The sequence below is a fragment of the Schistocerca piceifrons genome, chromosome 2 (assembly GCF_021461385.2).
Source record: "Schistocerca piceifrons isolate TAMUIC-IGC-003096 chromosome 2, iqSchPice1.1, whole genome shotgun sequence".
Lineage (NCBI taxonomy): Eukaryota > Metazoa > Arthropoda > Insecta > Orthoptera > Acrididae > Schistocerca > Schistocerca piceifrons.
The window spans coordinates 75,350,982-75,371,485 of NC_060139.1; the positions used below are offsets into that span (position 1 = coordinate 75,350,982).

Sequence of the window (20,504 nt, forward strand, 5' to 3'; positions counted from 1 at the left end):
GACTGGTTATTGGTTTCCATTTGGCCTGCAGGCCACATTCATATCTAATGCTGGTTATTATGTTACATCCACAGCGCTACTCACTAACTGCACCTTGCAGCATTAGATCTTAAGATGATCCACTACTCAGATCAAAACAGTCATCATTAATAAAAAGTTGTGATCTAGATGACATTTTTCATTATTATAAAAATGGAGCTTATGGTATGAACTGTATTATGAAACAGATAGATTGGTACTCATCATAATGATGACATGTTGAGTTGCAAACAGGCATGATGTGAAGACAGTTGCACATTTGAGCTCTTGGCCAAAACCTTCTCATACAAGCAAGCACACCTCGTATATACAATGCTATCTCTGGCCAGAATGCAACTGTGCCGCATCACACAGAAGCAGCAATCCAGAGTGGGGAGAGGTATCAGAGTATGGGTGGGAGGAGAGAATCTAGCATTGGCCGACGGAGCATGGTGGGGCTAGATGTTGGCAGGAGAAAGGTGCCAGGTGCAGCATCAAGAGGCTCTGGAGGAGGAGGGGCACAGGTAGTGGAAAAGGAAAAAGAGCAGAAAAATGGGACAGATTAGCTGGTGCGTTGGCAGAGAGGAGCGCATAACGAGTGTAAGAGGACTTGAACTGGGAGACAAGAGGGGGCAGAAAATTGTGACTTGAATTGGGAGACAGAGGGGGTAAAAATTGTTGGTGGAGGGTGTAGGAACAGCAGGTTACTGTACATTAAGGCCAGGACGATTTGAGGAATGGGGAATGTGTTGTAAATGTAATTCCCATCTGTGCAGTTCAGAAAAGCTGGTGGAGAATCCGCATGGCCCAGGTTGTGAAGCAGCCAATGAAATCAAGCCTACTGTTTTCACAGGGCGTATACATGGAGAAGAAAAAAAAATCCCACATTTTTCTCAGTTCAAAATACATTTTTTTCTGCGTTAAGTGGTAATAAACTTTCCCTCGGAGCTGTAAAACTTGTCAATCCTTTGAACGGCAAAGGTTTTATTCATTGTCTTAGAACTTCCAAGCACTAGCAAAAAGTGACTTGTTTTGTAGAGACTTTGATGCGCTGCAACATGCACACTGCATATTTTAGAATTACGAAAGTATAAACACGGATTTGAACAAATACAGCGTGGTAGCTTCCAAAGTACTGAACTCCTGATTGCTCTGCACAATGAGCTTTTGTCAACCAATCATAGCTTATGCAATGTGATGTAGTCAACCAATGGCAACATGATTGTTAAGTCGCATGAACACACAAATAGGAAAGTCTTTAAGAACTAACAAAATATTTTATGGAAGAAAATCTCTTTATTATTATAAAACAAGAGAAGGGACAAAAATGCAAGGGTAACTGACACACTTCATAACGATGATTAAATCACACAGCAAAGCTTTTGTATTTAAATAAAAAGATAATATAAAAAATGATCAGAAAAATTGGGGAACGAAAGAGCTAAAGGACAAACTTGTCCAGATTGAAAACAAATTTTAAAGCAGTGACTACAGCAGTTGAACTTCAATCATATGTTTTCACTTTATGGTTAACACTTTGTCAATCAAGCCCAAACACAGTGCGGGGTGCAACTTTCTCGACCCGCGAACCATGTATCGTTCGAAAACTGGACTCATTTTGTATGAGAGCGAGGTACGGATGTCCTGCACCTGTCACTTGACAGTGATTTCTGTTATCTATTTATGGAATTACGTTGAAAGAAACACTAGCGAACGTTAGAGTTGTTTGGAGCATCGCTAGGGGAAGATGACAAAAGTGGCTGGTGAAACACTCAGAAAAGAAGCAAATGGGTATTGCTCTAGTTGCAACATATCTCTCTCTGCATGCCAGAATATTTTGACTTTTCCATAAAAAAGCCAGTTATGTATGAAATTGCTCAAGAACTCAACTCCCCCCCCCCTTTTTTTAAGGATGATTATACTTTTTGCCATCATTTTTGCATAATTTGTAATCTATGAAAGAACTAAAATAAATATGAAAAACTAACCTTGAAGCTTGATCTTTTCTAGCATGTGCTATTCTTTAAGATATACCAAACACAAATGTAACAGTAAAATTTTAAATAATGGCTGGTCTTCTGGGCCCAAAATTTTTCTAAGTGTCTGGTCTTCACAGTGTTAAGTTTCAAATGAAAGTCAAATGATCCGCGATATAGGATATTCATTGCACATTCCTACACGTAACAGAATTAATGTTGTGTAAAAGGAAGTTTACTTTGAAAGTAATGCTTCTCAAGGCAACATTTTTCCATGACCTATCAGAAATGTAAACAGTTGTGACACAATACTCATCGACAGCAGTTTGTTGTTACGAAGTATTGCATAGTCTTCTTCTTAAAGCGTGTGACACATTTTGATGTTAGCAGACACTTGTGTGTGTGCTGTGATTTGTTGTTGCCAATGGCACATTTTCTTTGCACCTTAAGTTTTATTTTTGTGTCATTCGCTTCTTTATGTTTTACTGTTGCAGTATTATTCTGCAGTAGTGGGCTAAAGTAAAATTCTTGTTAAGTGTCAGTTCTTACCTACCAAAATTACAATAATTTAACTCAAAATTACAACAATGAAAAATTCCTGTGTTCTTCCCAGATGAAAAAAATTCCCACATTTTTCCCGGATTTCGCAGTTGTTCTGGAACGCATACAAACTGGTTCACCTGCATGTTGTGCCACAGAATGGTCCACTTTGCTCTTGGTCACAGTTTGGCAGTGGCCATTCATCATAGTGGACAGCTGCTTGATAGTCATACCAGTACAGAAAGCTGTGCCATTATTGCAGCACAGCTGGTATATGACACAGCTGTTTTCACAGGTGCCCCAGCCTGTGATGGGGTAGAATAAGCTTGTGACAGGACTGGAATAAGAAGTGCTGAGTGGGTGGATCAGGCAGATCTGGCACCTGGGTCTTTCACAGGGATATGAAACCTGCGGCAAGAGGTCGGGTGGGTGACGGAACACCACTTTAGGAGGGACGGGAAGGATCTTGGGTAGGATGTCTCATTTCAGGGCTTGACACGTAACCGAAGCCCTGACGAAGGATGAGGTTCTCAGGGGTAGTGGGAGGATTAGAGGTCTGTGGGGATGCTGCACAGGAAATCTGTTTGCAGACCAGGTCTGGGGGAACAGTGCCTGTCTAGAAAGGCCTTTGTGAGACCTTCAGCATACTGGGCAAAGGGAGTTCTTGTCAATGCAGATACGGCATCCATGGGGACCAAGCTGTATGGGAGAGGTTCTTTGGTGCGGAAGGGATGGCAGCTGTCGAAATGCTGGTACTTTCGATGGTTGGTGGATTTAATGTGGGCAGAGTGTGGATGGAGCCATTACAGAGGAGGAGGTCAGTGTCTAGGTAGGTGGCATACTGAGTTAAGGAGGACAGGTAAAGTGGATGGGAGAGAAGGTTGGTCGGTTGGTTGGTTTGGGGAAGGAGACCAGACAGCGAGGTCATCGGTCCCATCGGATTAGGGAAGGACGGGGAAGGAAGTCGGCCGTGCCCTTTGAAAGGAACCATCCCGGCATTTGCCTGGAGCGATTTAGGGAAATCACGGAAAACCTAAATCAGGATGGCCGGACGTGGGATTGAACCGTCGTCCTCCCAAATGGGGAGAGAAGGTGTTGGGGTTGAAAAGGAATTAGGATAGGGTTTCTTGACCCAGTTTCCAGATCAAGAAGTTATGATCAGTGAACCTGATCCACATCAACAGTTTGGGATGGCCTATAAACAGATTTGCTGTGCCATGGATTTGTTGTATATCTTCCCTTCAAAGGAGAAGTGTGCTGGTGGTTTGAGGATTGAGGTAGTGGCTTTGGAATCTAAAGGATGTTGGGAGAGGTAGTATTCAACAGTGGCAAGGTCATGTGCATGAGGGATGTTGGCGTAATTGGAAATGGTGTCAACAGTGACAAGTAGGGAACCAGCAAGTAAAGGGGTGGGGATGGTGGAGAGTCAGCAAAGGGAAGTTTCTTTTTTTTTTTCCTCTTTTATTTTATTAGTACAACTGCTAACCACCTGCCCACCAGGATAAAAAGCCACTACCAAACTGTGGCCAAGAGGAAATATTCCAGAATTCGAGTCGAGAACAGCTGCCAACATTAGTAATGTAGAAGTAAATATCCTCGGAGTAGTGAAGCAACTTAAATCACTTAATAAAAGCGAGTCTTCTGGTCCAGGCTGTATACCAATTAGGTTCCTTTCAGAGTATGCTGATGCATTAGCTCCATACTTAACAATCATATACAACCGTTCGCTCGACGAAAGATCTGCACCCAAAGACTGGAAAGTTGCACAGGTCACACCAATATTCAAGGAAGGTAGTATGAGTAAAATACAGGCCCATATCATTAACGTAGATATGCAGAAGGATTTTAGAACATATATTGTGTTCGAACATTATGAATTACCTCGAAGAAAATGGTCTAGTGACACACAGACAACACGGGTTTAGAAAACAATGTTCCTGTGAAACACAATTAGCTCTTTATTCACATAAAGTGTAGAGTGCTATTGACATGGGATTTCAGATCAAATCCATATTTCTGGATTTCCGGAAGGCTTTTGACACTGTACCACACAAGCGGCTCGTAGTGAAACTGCATGCTTATGGAATATTGTCTCAGGTGTGTGACTGGATTTGTGACTTTCTGTCAGAGAGGTCACAGTTCGTAGTAATTGATGGAAAGTCATCGAGTAAGACAGAAGTGATTTCTGGCGTTCCCCAAGGTAGTGTTACAGGCCCTTTGCTGTTCCTTATCTATATATACAATTCTGGAGACAATCTGAGCAGCCGTCTTCAGTTGTTTGCAGATGACTCTGTCGTTTATTGACTAATAAAGTCATCAGAAGATCAAAACAAGCTGCAAAACGATTTAGAAAATATATCTGAATGGTGCGAAAAGTGGCAGTTGACCCTAAATAACGAAAAGTGTGAGGTCATTCACAAGAGTGCTAAAAGGAAGTCAAACTTCGGTTACACGATAAATCAGTCTAATCAAAAAGCCATAAATTCAACTAAATACCTAGGTATTACAACTACAAACAACTTAAATTAGAAGGAACACATAGAAAATGTTGTGGGGAAGGCTAACCAAAGACTGCGTTTTATTGACAGGACACTTGGAAAATGTAACAGACCTACTACGGAGACAACCTACACTACACTTGTCCGTCCTCTTTTAGAATACTGCTGTGTGGTGTGGGATCCTTACCAGATAGGACGGACGGAGTACATCGAAAAAGTTCAAAGAAAGGCAGCATGTTTTGTATTATCGCGAAATATGGGAGAGAGTGTCACAGAAATGATACAGGATTTGGGCTGGAAATCATTAAAAGAAAGGCGTTTCTCGTTGCGACGGGATCTTCTCACGAAATTCCAATAGCTAACTTTCTCTTCCAAATGCGAAAATATTTTGTTGACACCGACCTATATAGGGAGGAAGAATCACCATGATAAAATAAGAGAAATCAGAGCTCGTACGGAAAGATATACGTGTTTGTTGTTTCTGTGCGCTATACGAGACTGGAATAACGGAGAATTGTGAAGGTGGTTCAATGAACCCCCTGCCAGGCACTTGAACGTGATTTGCAGAGTATCCATGTAGATGTAGATCATTTCTTTACCATCAGTGGAAGGCAATGGGAAACCACCACTGGAATCACTTCCCAAGATGCTCATGCGATGGACCTCTCTGATGGGGCTCCCCCATGACAAGAAATGCCGTAAGACAGAACACACAGTTTTAAGTTGTCATGATGCCATCTGCTCAGAACAATAGCTAAATCCACAGGTGCAAACCTGGTGGAGCCAGTGCCTTCAGACAGACAGGCAACTACTTCTGAGCATGGCATCAATATTGCATACCCTGCGTAGTCTGAGGGGATACCACCATTGGGTTATCTACATTACACTGACAGGCTACCGTATTGGGTATTGGGTGATCTTCCTTGTATGGCTCGCACTTTTGTAAAACAAAAGGTGGAGGTCAAAGCCAGATGCAGGGACCAAATATGAGTAAATGAAATAAGTTGTGTGAAATAAATAAACAAAGTGGGGAAAGCCATAATGAATGTCCTACAAATGAGTTAGTCAACAGGGAATCTGTCAGAGAGTAAGATTGCAGCACAAGAAATGAAGAAGTACAGCAACGGACCAAGGCCTCATGCTCGCTGTGAACATACAAAATATTTGTGTGCCACCCACCGGGTGGGTGGGGAGTTGGGGGTGGGGGGTTGGGAGGGGGTGCTGTTTTCACTATAGTTCAGTCTCTCATTACCTTCAAAATTATACACTGACCAGACTCTATCAATCAGATTAACCAGAAAACCTCAATTGGTTTGTTGGTTTGTGGGGGCTGAAGTGACCAGACTACAAAGGCCATCGGTCCCCTTTTCCATGACCATGGAACACCCATAAGGAAGAAAAACAAGCAGCGGAGACGACAAGGGATGACACGGAACAAGAAAGACATAGACAAAGACCAGAAAAGAGGAATTAAAAGCACACAGAGTGTTACAGTGGTTGGCCGACCATGGAAACAAAAAACACAAGGAAAAGCCAACCACCAAGAGAGAAACTAAAAACCCGAATCTAAAACCGTACGCCAAAGGCCAGACTCAACACATGAAAGGGAGAAACCCTCAGATTGAGCGATAAAAGCCCCCTGCTCGAATAGAACTCTAACCTAAGCCTGCCATTGCAGCGTCATCCGTTAAAAAGGGCAGGGAGTGTAGCAGGCAGCGCAAACGTCTGCCTGAGCACAGTTAAAAGTGGATAGTCCAACAAGATGTGGACCACTGTCAACGCCGATCCACAGCGATATAGAGGTGGGTTCTCGCAGCGCAATAAATGACCCTGCATCAGCCAGGTATGGCCAATGCGGAGCCGGCAGAGAGCAACTGAGTCCCTGCGAGAGGCTCGCAAGGAGGAGGGCAACGCACCTGTAGTCTCATTGATGATCCAAAGTCTGTTGGGGGATGGCAGGGTGTGCCATTCATCACTCCAAGTACCAAGGACTTTTTGGAGCAATACTGACTGGAGATCCCATTTCAGAAGGCCAATCTCCAGGGCCGGCACACTGATAGCCTGTTTGGCCAGCGTGTCAACACGTTCATTACCTAGGATGTCAACATGACCCGGGGTCCACACAAAAAACCATGGAGCGGCCGCAACGAGCAAGAGTATGGATGGACTCCTGCAAAGCCATCACCAGACGAAAGCGAGGAAAACACTGGTCGATAGCTCGTAAACCGCTCAGAGAGTCACTACAGATAACGAAGGACTCACCTGAGCAGGGGCGGATATACTCTAGGGCACTAGAGACGGCGACAAGCTCTGCAGTGAAAACACTGCAGCCATCCAGCATGGAGTGTTGTTCAGATTGTTCCCCAAGAGTAAAAGCACACCCAACTCAACCAGCAACAAGCGAACCGTCGGTATGGCACACACCATGGGGGTATGCGTATATGGGTCTGGAAAAGAGGTGGGAGAGGAAAAAACTCAAGCTCACAAAGAAGATACCAGATGCAAACTGCTATCGGACACCCTGACCAGGGCCGCCGTTCGGAGATGGATGGCCGAGTTGGGGAACAGGAGACGGTAATTTGGATGCCCGGGCAAGCTACAAACATGTGCAGCATAAGTGGCCAATAGTCGCTGGCGCCAGATCTGCAATGGAGGGACACCAGCCTCCTCAAGTATGCTGTTTACAGGGCTTGTGCGGAAAGCTCCAGTCACGAGTCTGTTCCCGCAGTGAAGCATGGGGTCAAGCAACCGCAATGTGGAAGGCGATGCCGAACCGTAAGCCAGGCTCCCATAATTGAGACGGGCCTGAATCAACGCCTGATACAGTCGTAGAAGGGTAGACCCATCGGCACCCCAGCTGGTGTGACTCAAGCAACGAACAGCGTTAAGATGCCGCCAGCATGTTTGCTGAAGCTGCTGAATATGAGGGAGCCAACTCAACCGGGTATCAAAAAACAATCCCAAAAACTGATGCGTCTCCACCACAGCAAGAAGTTTGCTGTCTAGATAAAGCTATGGCTCAGGGTGAACAGTGCGACGTCGGCAGAAATGCATGACGCAAAGCTTGGTGGCCAAAACCTGGAAGCCGTGTGCTATGGCCCAAGACTGTGCCTTGCAGATAGCGCCCTGCAGCTGCTGTTCAGTAACTGCAATGCCAGCAGAGCTGTAGTCATCAGCATACAGAGAAGCTGCTACGGACGTTCACAAAGCCGCAGTGAGCCTGTTGATAGCAACTAAAATGAGGCAGACACTTAAGACAGAGCCTTGCGGGACCTCATTCTCCTGGACTCGGGAGGACTATGGGAGGAACCAACTTGCACACAGAAGGAACGAAGCAACAGAAAATTTTGAATAAAAATCGGGGGCGGACCCCTAAGACCCCACCCATGAAGCGTGGTGAGGATGTGATGTCGCCATGTTGTATCGTATGCCTTCCGCATGTCAAAAAAGGCAGCAACCAGATGCTGATTGCAGGCAAATGCAGCAGACCCCACACAGACCAGACTATCGGTGGCAGAGCCAGAAGGCCCTGAGACTCAGGCAGCCAACTCAACCTCCGGCTCACCATGCACTTGAGCAACTTGCACAGAACATTGGTGAGGCTAATGGGGCGGTAGCTGTCCACCTCTAGTGGGTTCTTCCCGGGTACAACATTGGAATGACGATGCTTTCCTGCCATTGTGATGCAAACTCACCCTCAAACCCAGATATAGTTGAAAAAGTCAAGGAGGTGTCGCAGGCAGTCCACCAAGAGGCGTTTGAGCATCTCATCGTGGATGCGAACAGGACCGGGAGCCGTATCACGGCAAGTGGCTAGAGCTTTTTCGAATTCCCACTCACTGAATGGAGCACTGTACAATTTGGGGTGGCGCGTATGGAATGAAAGGCTCCGATGTTCCAACCGCTCTTTTTAAGGGGCAGAAGGCCAGCAGGTAATTCACAGAAGTGGAACTCTGAGCACAATGCTCTGCTAGGAGTTCTGCAATCTTGTCTAATTCAGTACAGACTGCTCCATTCAGGGAAAGCCCAGGTATGCTGACAGGGGTCTGATATCCATAGAGTCGTCTGATCTTGGTCCAAACCTGCAATGGAGAGCTATGGATGCCAACGGTGGAGTTATACGTTTCCCAGCACTCCTGCTTCCGTTGGTGAATAAGGCGTCGGGCTCAGGCACGGAGCCGCTTAGAGATAAGGAGGTGTTCGAGTGCCGCTTATGACGTTGGAGGGCCCGCCTGCGATCTCTAATCACCTCAGTGATCTCCGGTGACCACCAAGGCACAGTCCTCTGCTGAGGGGACCTGGAAGAATAGGGAATTGCAGATTCCACTGCAGTACGATGCCAGTGGTTACTGTGTGAACCACCCCATCAATGGCATCATGAGAAAGAGGCTCAATAGTGGCAATGGAGGCAAACAAGACCCAATCAGTCTTATTCAAAGCTCATCTGGGGAGGCGCCCAGAGGAGTGACACTGCGGCAGTGACAGAAAGATCGGAAGGTGGCACTATCACCCACTCCACACTCCATTGGACAAACGGTAGAAGGCCAGGGTTGCAGACCGAAAGGTCAATGGCGGAGTACGTGCCATGCGCCACAATGAAATGTGTGGAGGCCCCATTATTTAACAGGTCAAGCTGTGCCAACACTTGCTCAATGATAGTGCCTTGGCCTGTTGCCACCAATCCACCCCACAAAGGGTTATGGGCGTTAAAGTCACCCAGTAACAGAAAAGGTGGTGGCAGTTGGGCTATCAGCGCAGTCAGTACATGCTGTGGTACATCACCATCCGGTGGAAGATAGATACTGCAGACAGTAACAGCCCGAGGCATCCACACCCGAACAGCGACAGCCTCTAAAGGTGTTTGAAGAGGGACACACTCGCTGTAAAGAGAGTTAAGAACATAGACACAGACTCCACCAGATACCCTCTCATAAGCTGCCCGATTCTTATAATATTCCCGAAAGCCATGGAGGGCGGGGGTTCGCATCACTGGAAAGCAAGTTTCCTGGAGAGCAACCGGCTAAGTTGTCAGAGCTCAGCAAGCTGATGGAAAAAACCATTTCAATTCCACTGGAAGATAATAAGATCAAGAGGCTGGGAAGACATTGAACATTCAATGAGGCGGCTTACGCCTCAGGGTCACCTGCTGCCACTGACTGTTTTCCTGAGGAGCCGACATCCACTGTGTCTGAGTGTCCAGTGAGATCCCATCCTCAGACGCAGAGCTTGTAGGTGGTGGTGGGGTGGGGTGGGTGCCACCACAAGGTCCTTGGTCTTTGGGGTCTTCTTCCTGGACTTTTCTCACAGCTCCTTGGGTGGTGGAGGGGTGTTGCTCTCAATGTAGGTGGTGCTGGAGAAACAGGGAGGGAATTGCGCTCCACCATCAAGGGGGAAGGTGTAGTCTTCCGGCTCTTAGAGGTGACTGGTGTAGGTGGAGCTGATGGGGCAAGGAACAGTTGCAGCAGAGGCGCAAGAGGAGGTCATACGAACAGGATGGAGGCGTTCAAACTTCCGCTTAGCCTCAGTGTAGGTCAGTCGGTCCAGGGTCTTATTATCTATGATTTTCCTCTCTTTCTGTAAAATCCTGCAGTCTGGTGAGCAAGCTGAATGATGCCCTCCACAGTTGACACAGATGGGAGGCAGGGCACATAGTGTATTGGGATGTGATGGGCGCCCGCAATCGCGACTTGTGAGGCTGGAAGTACAGCGGGAAGACATATGGCCGAACTTCCGGCACTGCATTGGGGGAGGGATATAAGGCTTGATGTCACAGCGGTAGACCTTGAACTTCTCAGGTAATGTATCACCCTCGAAGGCTAAGATGAAGGCACTGGTGGCAACCTGATTATCCCTCGGAACCCGATGAACTCGCCAGATGAAAAACACCTCGACACTCTAAATTGGCATGCAGCTCGTCATCAGACTGCAAAAGAAGGTCCCTGTGGAATATAATACCCTGGACCATATTTAAACTTTTGTGGGGCGTGATGGTAACAGAAACATCGCCCAACTTCTCACAAGCGAGTAATGTCCGTGACTGGGCAGAGGATGCTGTTTTTATCAAAACTGACCCAGAGTTCATTTTGGACAAGTCCTTCATCTCCCCAAACTTATCCTCTAAATGTTCTACAATGAACTAGGAATTCGTTGTCATGAAAAACTTCCCATCAGCTCTCGTACACACTAGGTAGCGGGGCGAATGAGCTTCACTGCCAACCTTAGCCTTTCGTTCCTCCCATGATGTGGCCATGGAGGGGAATGATTTGGGGTCACACTTCTGTGCACTGAATTGAGCCCTCGAACGCTTAGAGACTGCAGATGGTTGGCCACCAACAAGAGATGATGTGCCACGCTTCATTGTGTATCATCCACCCTGATGCCACCCACTCCGACCAAGGGCCCTTCCCAAGGGCGCCACCCAACCACAACATGGGCCAACTGGCAGGATGGCCATTGCCCGGAGTGATGGGCATCTACTCCTTGGCATATGTGGGGATTTAACGGCACAGGCATCAGATACTGGAAGGTATCAGATAGATTATATAATGGTAAGACAGAGATTTAGGAACCAGATTTTAAACTGTAAGACATTTAGCATTGGAGGGCAGTGTGGAGGGTAAAAATCATAGAGGGAGACCAAGAGATGAATACACTAAGCAGATTCAAAAGGATGTAGGTTGCAATAAGTACTGGGAGATGAAGAAGCTTGCACAGGATAGAGTAGCATGGAGAGCTGCATCAAACCAGTCTCAGGACTGAAGACAACAACACCACAGGCATCAGCACAGCGATCCCTGTACCAACAGGGTACATGGCGGTCCCACCACAACGGACTTGCTAACGTGCTGGATATCAGGTGCAAAGAAGTCCATGGTCGTCATCGGCATAGAAAGGAACACTGCATAGTGCATGTTGGAAACTGCACCCAGCAATGTATCCTCGCCCGAGAGATGGAGAATGAGCGGGACTGCAATGCGATAACAAGAAAGGAGGCTAAAATCTCAACACACTATGGACACGATGCACCATGTAAGGTGCCCTTCCCCCCAATTGGTTTGGTCTTCGGAAAAATTCTGAAGAATAGAGGACAAACCCTACAGGGGACCAACACATAAAGGCCGAAATGTGTGAGACTTGTTTTAGTTGCCTCTTACAACAGGCAGGAATACAACAGGGCAATCCTAACCCCTGCACCTGCAGGAGGTGAAATCTCAATTGCAGAATTGCTTCCCAGCTGACAATGGTTACATTCTGCTTTCTATCATGAATAGTCTTAGAAATTTCATTACTGCTATTTGTAATTTCCCAGTGACACTGATGCTGATGGGCACATAACAGTCTAACTGTTCAGTACATAATATGTGTTTCAAACAGTATCTTTGTTGTACTTGCTATGCATTTGTACCAGTGTGGTAATGTAATCCAGTATAAAGTCTGTCACTTATATACTACACAACGTTTCACAATAGATATTAAAAGATGCAAATTTCTGATGATAATAAACTTACTGTCTTCTCTGCACATCTAACGGGCATTGCAGCTGCTATCTTCGTGTGAGTGAGTCTTTCAAGAGCAAGCCTAGTTTTTTCTGTTGTCTCCCGTATCTCGTCGTCATTAGGTCGCTCCAGGCTTGGGTCGTCTTCTGCAACAACTTCTGCAGGGAGCAGATCTGTTAATTTTGAATAAATAATCTGAAACAGCAAAATGCAAATGGTTACACCAAGCATCAAACTTCAAATAAACTAAACCAAAGCTGCCTACTTCATTTCAGCATTTTAGATTACCTTGTCTTTGGAATGGCCTTGCCTTGCTATTACGTCATATTTAACTTTTCCTTGGGCATCTAGTTGTACAGCTAAGGCATTGGAGGTGCTTTCTTTTCCTTCTCTTCCCATATTTAAGGGATACTGTGCAACTGGAATTTCTGGAAATGCTCCTCCATCTCCAAAATCCTGGGAGAAACATGCACAAGGTATATGTACATAAGTCAAATGAGTATTACAGTACATTTAAACAGCAAAAATTAACATCCAATCATACAAATGCTCAATAAAATAAGCATAAGGAAATGAGAGTCAGTTTCCTATGATCTTCACCAATGAAATGTGTAATATCATTATAGCATGCAAACTAACTCACAATAACAACAGTGGAAATATATATGTTTCCATTAATATATGGTGGCATTTACAGGTAAAACTACTGTATTAGTCTGTACGAAAGGCATGTTAGCAGACCATATTGCAATACAGACAGAACTACTACCACCCATGGCATGAACTCCATACCTTACCTTTGAATAAATTACATATGTTTAAATAAATGCAGTTAGAAAGAGACTGTACCATAATGTTACTGGTAGCACACAATATTTGCATTCATAATTATTAATAAAATTCCCAGAAACACACAGTGCCACCTAGAGCAATATGATTGTGTTAATACGCTACCCAGCAGAAGCACTAGTCAGTCAAGATTTATTCTGTATGGGCTAATTCAAATGGTTTCAATGAAGAAACAACACAGCAAACTGCTTGGAAATAATTGTTTAAAACATTTACCTTGTTTCCAACACCTCTAAGGATGTCTATATCAGAATGAAAATTTAAAGGGACTAGCGTAGCAGGGGATACAACCCGTCGGCTTTGGACATTGACGTCACAAGTCGCCAATCGAGAAGCGATTCTTCTTAGTGTTGTAGCTCCCTTCAGTGGCTGATAAGTGTTTTTTGGCTTTTTTAAAAAAAATCTCACGAGATAGAATAAACAGATCCACTTTATTAAGCAATCAGTAAAAAAACGAAACTGAAACATAACAGCAAAAGCGAAAATGGTAAACTGCTATCTGGCGACTTGTGACGTCATTGTCCAAAGCCGACGGGTTGTATCCCCTGCTACACTAGACCCAATTTAAAAGCTGTAAAGTTAATTTTGTGAGAAGGCAATACTCAAAGTTTAGAGCAGACACACTCAAGTCAGTACTTAAAAACGTTCCAGCCTTTGGTACACACACACTGCAAGGAACAATGGCTGTTCCTTGAATGTACACAAAGTGAGTACCTATTTCTTAGCAGCATCAATTATACTTACAAAGTTGAGTTTAATTTAAAGTTTCCCTGGCCACCAAGGAACTTTAGAATATATACAGCACATAAGAATGGTATAAAACAACACAGACGCACCTCTAAAGATCTTGGAATCCATCCTCTTCTCTGTCCGTATGGAGGTGCAGTTGGACTGGCGACGACTAGAGCTGCCGCAGGTATTTTCTGTTTGGCTCGTTCTTCATCCCTGTCCCACACAGGTTGTGTGGGCGCTGGTAATATGCTGTGTAAAGCACAAGGAAATAACTCATTTGAATTTCAAGGTACAAACTACAAGAACATACACATTTGACAAGCCCTTCACATAAAGCCAAATAAAAAGTCGCCTATGTTGTCATTCAATTTTGAAGGTGCAAACTACTAGAACGTTCAAATTTAATAAGCTTTTCACATAAAGCCAAATAAAAAATTGCCTACGCCGTTGGATGGCAAATTAAAAGAGTTACAAGGCAAAAATTCTTTCAAAACATTTAAAAATGTAAATAAAAACACAATTTGTATTTCCTGTTAGACAATTTTTACTTCCTACATAATAACACCACCACAATAACAAATACTACCTTGTCAGCGACATCTTGACAAAAGCATTTATTACTTCTGTTACATTGCAGCAGCGATATGCATAAACATACAGATTTCCATAGATTCTACTTCAACTTTGGAATGCTATCGAAGACTATCGAGATAATTCATCGATAGAGGGTAACCACATTTTGATGAAAACATAATCCACACGCATTAATCACAAGAAGTGAAATTATTTATGGGACTACACCAGTTTGCACTCTTTCTTGAGATTTATCAGCAGTGAAATATTATTCACATTTGTTTAGTCTAAAGCGGTCCTCAAACGATTAATATTGTGCAACGTTACTGAAGTTTTCCCTAGACTGATAAAAAAAAGGGCAATAATGCTGCGAAATAGACGAAATGTTAACGATCAAGAGGTTTCTGAAGTAACTACTATTCTTTGCTCGAAATAGATGAAAAAAAAAGTAGATGAAAAATCGATACAAAAGCCAATTCACAATGGCCGTCACGTCACGTAATGTCCCATCCCGTCAAAATATTCCGCAATGCATGTCAATAGCCGGCATCCACACTGGCCGTCCCGTCCCTTCACGTCACGTCAAGGTTTCTCTGGAGGGAAGTTTTGACGGCTGACATTATTCGTCCGTTGCTGATCACATGTCCCATAAGCTCAGTTCCTCCAGATACACAGCTATGGGTAGACCTCCATATTTCGTTTCGTCGTGGATGATATCAGTTGCTTTTGTGTTCGTTATTTGCTATAAATTGTTTCGTTTCGTTATTTCTTTTGTTAAAATTTGTAATAAATGACGACAGTTTAATTGAAGCATCGGGACAACAGTCTGAACTGCACAATATAGGTGTACTAAATTAATTGTCTTATCCTACATTTATAAAATGGAATACTATAGATACTGGTATCGCAATTAATATTTTACAACGAAATGGATTACAACATGTCTGCAAATTGGAGTGAAAAAATAATGTGAGTAAATCAGTTTGATTAGTAGGTGGAATTTATCTGTTTGTTGTCGGGCATTTTTAGCGTTACATAAAGAAATGCATTGAAACCTTCAGACACTGCAAGCTGATTGTTTAAAAATGTTTCTGTAGTGGGCCTATTTATTGTTAAGCAGCTCTCTGATTTGTGTGTGAAACAGTTTTGCAAGCATCTGTGGTCAATATTTATCTGACATGAGCCAGAGCACCAGACGTTACAGATCGGATTCGACACATCTCAGATGACGACCACGACCCCATAGTTTGGCCGAGCCGGGCGCGGACGGCAGTCAGAACACCAGCGACCAGAGAGGTCTATTGGAGCCGCACCTGGCGGGCGCGGACAGCGGCCGGAACACTCGATGGGGTGCGGACCGGTTACGGAGCGCCCAGAACCATCCGGACATACATACTGGACTCGATCCATCCAAGGACCATTTTCGGGTAGCACCTGAAGAAGACAGCGAGTTACATCGTCGAAACATCCGGCAGAAATCCTGATTATTCAACATATCAACAGATCCTCAGGAAAGCCCGAAGAAAAACAATATTTGTGTGGTTTCACTAGTTAGCACCGTACAGATAAGGCACTTGAACTACTAAAAGCCAAATGCAACATTCAAAGAAAACCTGTATATGTTAAGGAAAGGAATTTTGGTAGATAAGACTAATTCAAAAAAATTTGCACTGGACTAGCATCTAAAGTTAACCTTAAACCAAGATGTGATGCCAGCTTGTAACACCGTACCTTTTAGTAATTGTAGATGTAGTTTGATGTAACAAATGGAAAAACTGATGCTTACGCTTTCCAAAATATAAAATGCAGATTCCTCTTCCTCAAGCTCCTTGTATAATGTGTGAAATTCTCCTTCCGTACCATGTGATGACATTTTTCCTGATCCACGCACTTTGCTTGTGTTGTTTTGCACTTCCATCTCCCTCCTCTAATACACAAACCATTCCTGCAAGCTGCAAGCCATTTGACTCAAATAAATGTGGACTCCAGCATTCGTGCATGTAAGCTAGTGCATTGTGTATGTGCACTTTGCACATAAAAACAGTTGAAAATCGTCGTGCAAAGATCGCAATTCCTGCGAAAAGAACTGTTGTGGACAGCAAAGCATGTTCAGATCACATGACTTGAATTGACTTGACATGCCATTGCATGATGGACAGTGTGAATACGCCATGACATGATGGTGCCATGTCATGACAGTGTCGTGACTGACGGTGTGAATAGGCCTTAAGGCACATCAAAATTTCACATACGAGGCAATTGAGATGGAACGAGATAAATGATTATCAGAATCTTTTGAGAAAAAAATCTTAGGCCAAAAGGTCAAAGAAAGAACAATTCATATCTATCTACAGGTAGAGTAACAGAAGCATTACACAAAACTACCATTCAATATATCTGATGTCCACATTTTGTAAAATCTAACTGCAGTATTTCTAAACTTCTGGAAAAGCATTTGACTCAGTACCACCTATGAGTACCACGTTAATAAAAGTATGATTATTCTAATATCCACCTTAAGAACTGGAGGCAGCAATTGTGAAAGTAACTGTTTCACTATTTAGCATAAAACACACAAATGTGAGGAATGTTGTACACAGCTATGCATTAAGAAAATCAAGCTCAATTCTCTGGGTGTCTGCATTCAACCCTTCGAACATACACACTGAAACACGTATGTAACATAGCAACGATGGCGAGGCATTGTAGCATCTGTGACCAGAGAGTATGCGCTTGACCGCGCGAGTGTTGCGAGCGGTTCTCAGTCTGTCAGTCAGTCGTTGCGAGTCGGTCAGTCAGTCGTTGCGAGTCTGTAGCTCTGTCTAGTTGAGAGCAGTACTCTGTCAGTAGTCGTCGCGTGCAGTACGCTAGTAGTCGTCATGCAGAGCGGTCGGTCAGTAGTAGCAGCCCAGTGCGGTTGTGTGATGTAGGCGGTCGGCAACACTGGTCAAGATGCTGAATGAGGTATACTGTTAATTAATATAATCATTAGATAATGAAAAATTTTATTTATTGTAATTATTCTCCAACAAGTGCCTCAATAATAATTTTTATTTCAAAAGCATTTTCTCAAAATTTAATTTTTTATTGAACTAAAGATTTCGTTGCACTTCCCATTTCACTCCATTTTTTTTAAAGAAAATTTACAGTAAAATCAAAAAAAAGGAATATTATCATTTGCAATGCAGTTTCTCCAAGCCGTGCAGAAAGATAAGAGCAGAAATGTGACATCCATTTATTCTGAGGTAAGACTTTAATTCTGATTGTTTTGCACAGGGCCAAAGACCGATATTTCGGTTTAATTGAATCATTATTATCACTGAGATTTTCTTATCACTGAATGGACCTTAATTTTTGTGAAGAATTTATATTTGAGTCAGATTGCTAATCTTTGTTTAATTGTCATTGTCAGTAGATTTCATTGTGGGGAGGTTACACTCGGCTCCCATTAGTATTACACTTGGCGACACCCAGTCCAGGATCGAATTTCGTTGAGAGTCTTTTGAGCAACAGTCAGATATCTGCTCTTATTTGCTTAGATATAATTTGGATTTGGCGCAACGCTTTTATTAACTTGTGACTTTCTTTCTACAGGTCAACGGCAATTCGTTGCTCTGTTGTATTTGTGTGTTGCTTTTGCATTGTGCTTATTTATTTTGTGAAAAATTGTGACTATTGTAAAAATGCCGCGAAAGACTGTGAATAGTGTATCGCGAGGTATTTTGAATGAAATTACCGACTTAAACAGCGTGTCCGATAGTAATTATGACACGCAGTGTGATGATGACAATCCTGCGTTCACTAACAATCAGTGCATTACAACCATTAATGATGAATTTTATCTTAATGATGAACAAACGAACTCAATTGTCTCTTCTGTTAATTTGATGACAATTGATGACGCGGGACGCTCCATTGTAATGAGCGCTACCCAGCTTAACACACCCGATTTGGAAAACTCAAGTAACGTACAGACAAATTTGTGTAATGAAAATGAACAGGGTACACAAAGTACGACGGATTTATTTAATTCCGAAATAGTGAGTGACAGTGTAGGTCCGACTGATAATCCTTTTTGTAAATTGCAGAATGACCAAATGGTCACACAAAGCGCGACAATTCCAGGTACACAATCAAACAGCACAGATAATGGAGTAGGTAATACTACATTTGATTTGAATCAATTTATGGCAATAATGCTACAATTTAAGAACGATATTGGTGTAGATATCAAACAACAGAGTGAGAAAACTGACAACAATCTCAAACAACAACTTAATGAACAGGTCAAACAACTTAGGGAAGATAACAAACACTTAAACGAAAAACTTGACAATAATGCCGAAGATCTCAAACAACTTAGGGAACAGAACAAACAGCTTAATGAAAAATTAGACGACAATTCCAGACAGCTTAGTGAACAAATTAGAGCCGTTGCCGCGCAGTGTCATGACACTAAGGAACAGTTGCGCACGGAAATTGAGGCTTGTTCACGAAAAAATAGCGAAGAAATTAAGTCTGTTGCGCAGGAATTAAGGGAAATGCAAACAGCCGCAACAGACACACTCAGAGACGAAATTAGCGGAGTCGCTAAACAATGCTCTGAAAAGGCTACACAATTACGGGAAGAGTTTAAAGCAATGACGGTAGAACTTTCGCGCACAATGGACGCTAAGATAGACGCGAAATTCGAACAGCAGAACACTCAGATTAACGAGCGCTTTAATCAGCACATACAGAACAGTGATACGCGTTTCCGCAAATTTATTCAAGATCAAAACAAAGTAAAACGACAAGTCATGGAATCAATCACTGCACAAAGACAAGAGGACAAACGTAAAATGTTCGCGAAGGCGAAGACGTATGTAGACAATAATATTACTACAGTGTCCGACAAAATTAATACCATAGAACAATCGAACGCGGAATTACGGGATGAGATTTCTGATCTTAAATCAAAAACAGATACACACACAGTAAATATTCAAACAGTGACAGACAGATTCGAACAATTAGATCTAACACAGGATTGCGATGTCGTCAAATCTGACGTTAAAAAACTGAATGAAACTACGCGTAAATTGCAAAAACAGATTAATGCTACTGACACTAAAACTGACGATCAGGCAAAAATACTGACTGAAAAATATGATGAATTGGCCAGTCGTATTGATGCTATCGAAAGTGCTAATGATAATAAATCAGACGATACTGCACCGATTTCATTTAACCAAACACCTGAATTTCAAAACTTACAACAGACAATTAATGAGATCGATTCATCTAACAACACGTTACGTAGGAAGTTGTCAAGTTTACAACAAGAAGTAACAGAAATGAAAAACATTTCAGTTAATAACATACCACAACAGACGCCACTTTATGAACATGTGTCAGACTCACGCAGCGCGTATAATTTGGGTAATCTGCAGAGAGTACGGGACTTAGATTCTGATCAACCACAGTTCAATAGATTCTCTTACGATCCTGAACCTGTTCCATCATACAGAGATGATAATTTCGATTACAAACATTTTCTGTCAGTGAGAAAGTTTAAAGTTTTTAAAAACGATAGAACGCAGATTCACCCACTGGATTGGATTCAACAATTTAGCTTTGCTCTTCCACCGACTTGGCCTGTAACGCATAAACTTGAATTTATTTGCAGCTTTTTGGAAGGCGAACCGGCAACTCGTATGAGACCGATCGCGAGGCAATGCTATTCAGTAGAGGAATTTCAGAATGCTTTTCTGTCAGCGTACTGGTCGAAGACGACACAGCGCGGAATTAAAGACCAACTAATTAGTTTGCCAAACTATGAA

The 20,504-nt window shown here is 43.2% G+C and overlaps 1 protein-coding gene across 1 annotated transcript in view; it reads right to left on the reverse strand.

Moving 5' to 3' along the window:
- LOC124774915 (puff-specific protein Bx42) overlaps positions 1-14,756 on the reverse strand; it is a 59,656-nt gene extending 44,900 nt beyond the window's left edge. Inside the window, exons 1-4 of the mRNA XM_047249590.1 lie at positions 14,696-14,756; positions 14,214-14,358; positions 12,817-12,984; positions 12,541-12,723 (exon numbers count right to left, since the gene is read on the reverse strand). Coding sequence (XP_047105546.1) covers positions 12,541-12,723; positions 12,817-12,984; positions 14,214-14,358; positions 14,696-14,709 — 510 coding nt within the window. The 5' untranslated portion in view covers positions 14,710-14,756. The remainder of the gene's footprint in view (positions 1-12,540; positions 12,724-12,816; positions 12,985-14,213; positions 14,359-14,695) is intronic.
- Positions 14,757-20,504: the final 5,748 nt, after the last annotated feature.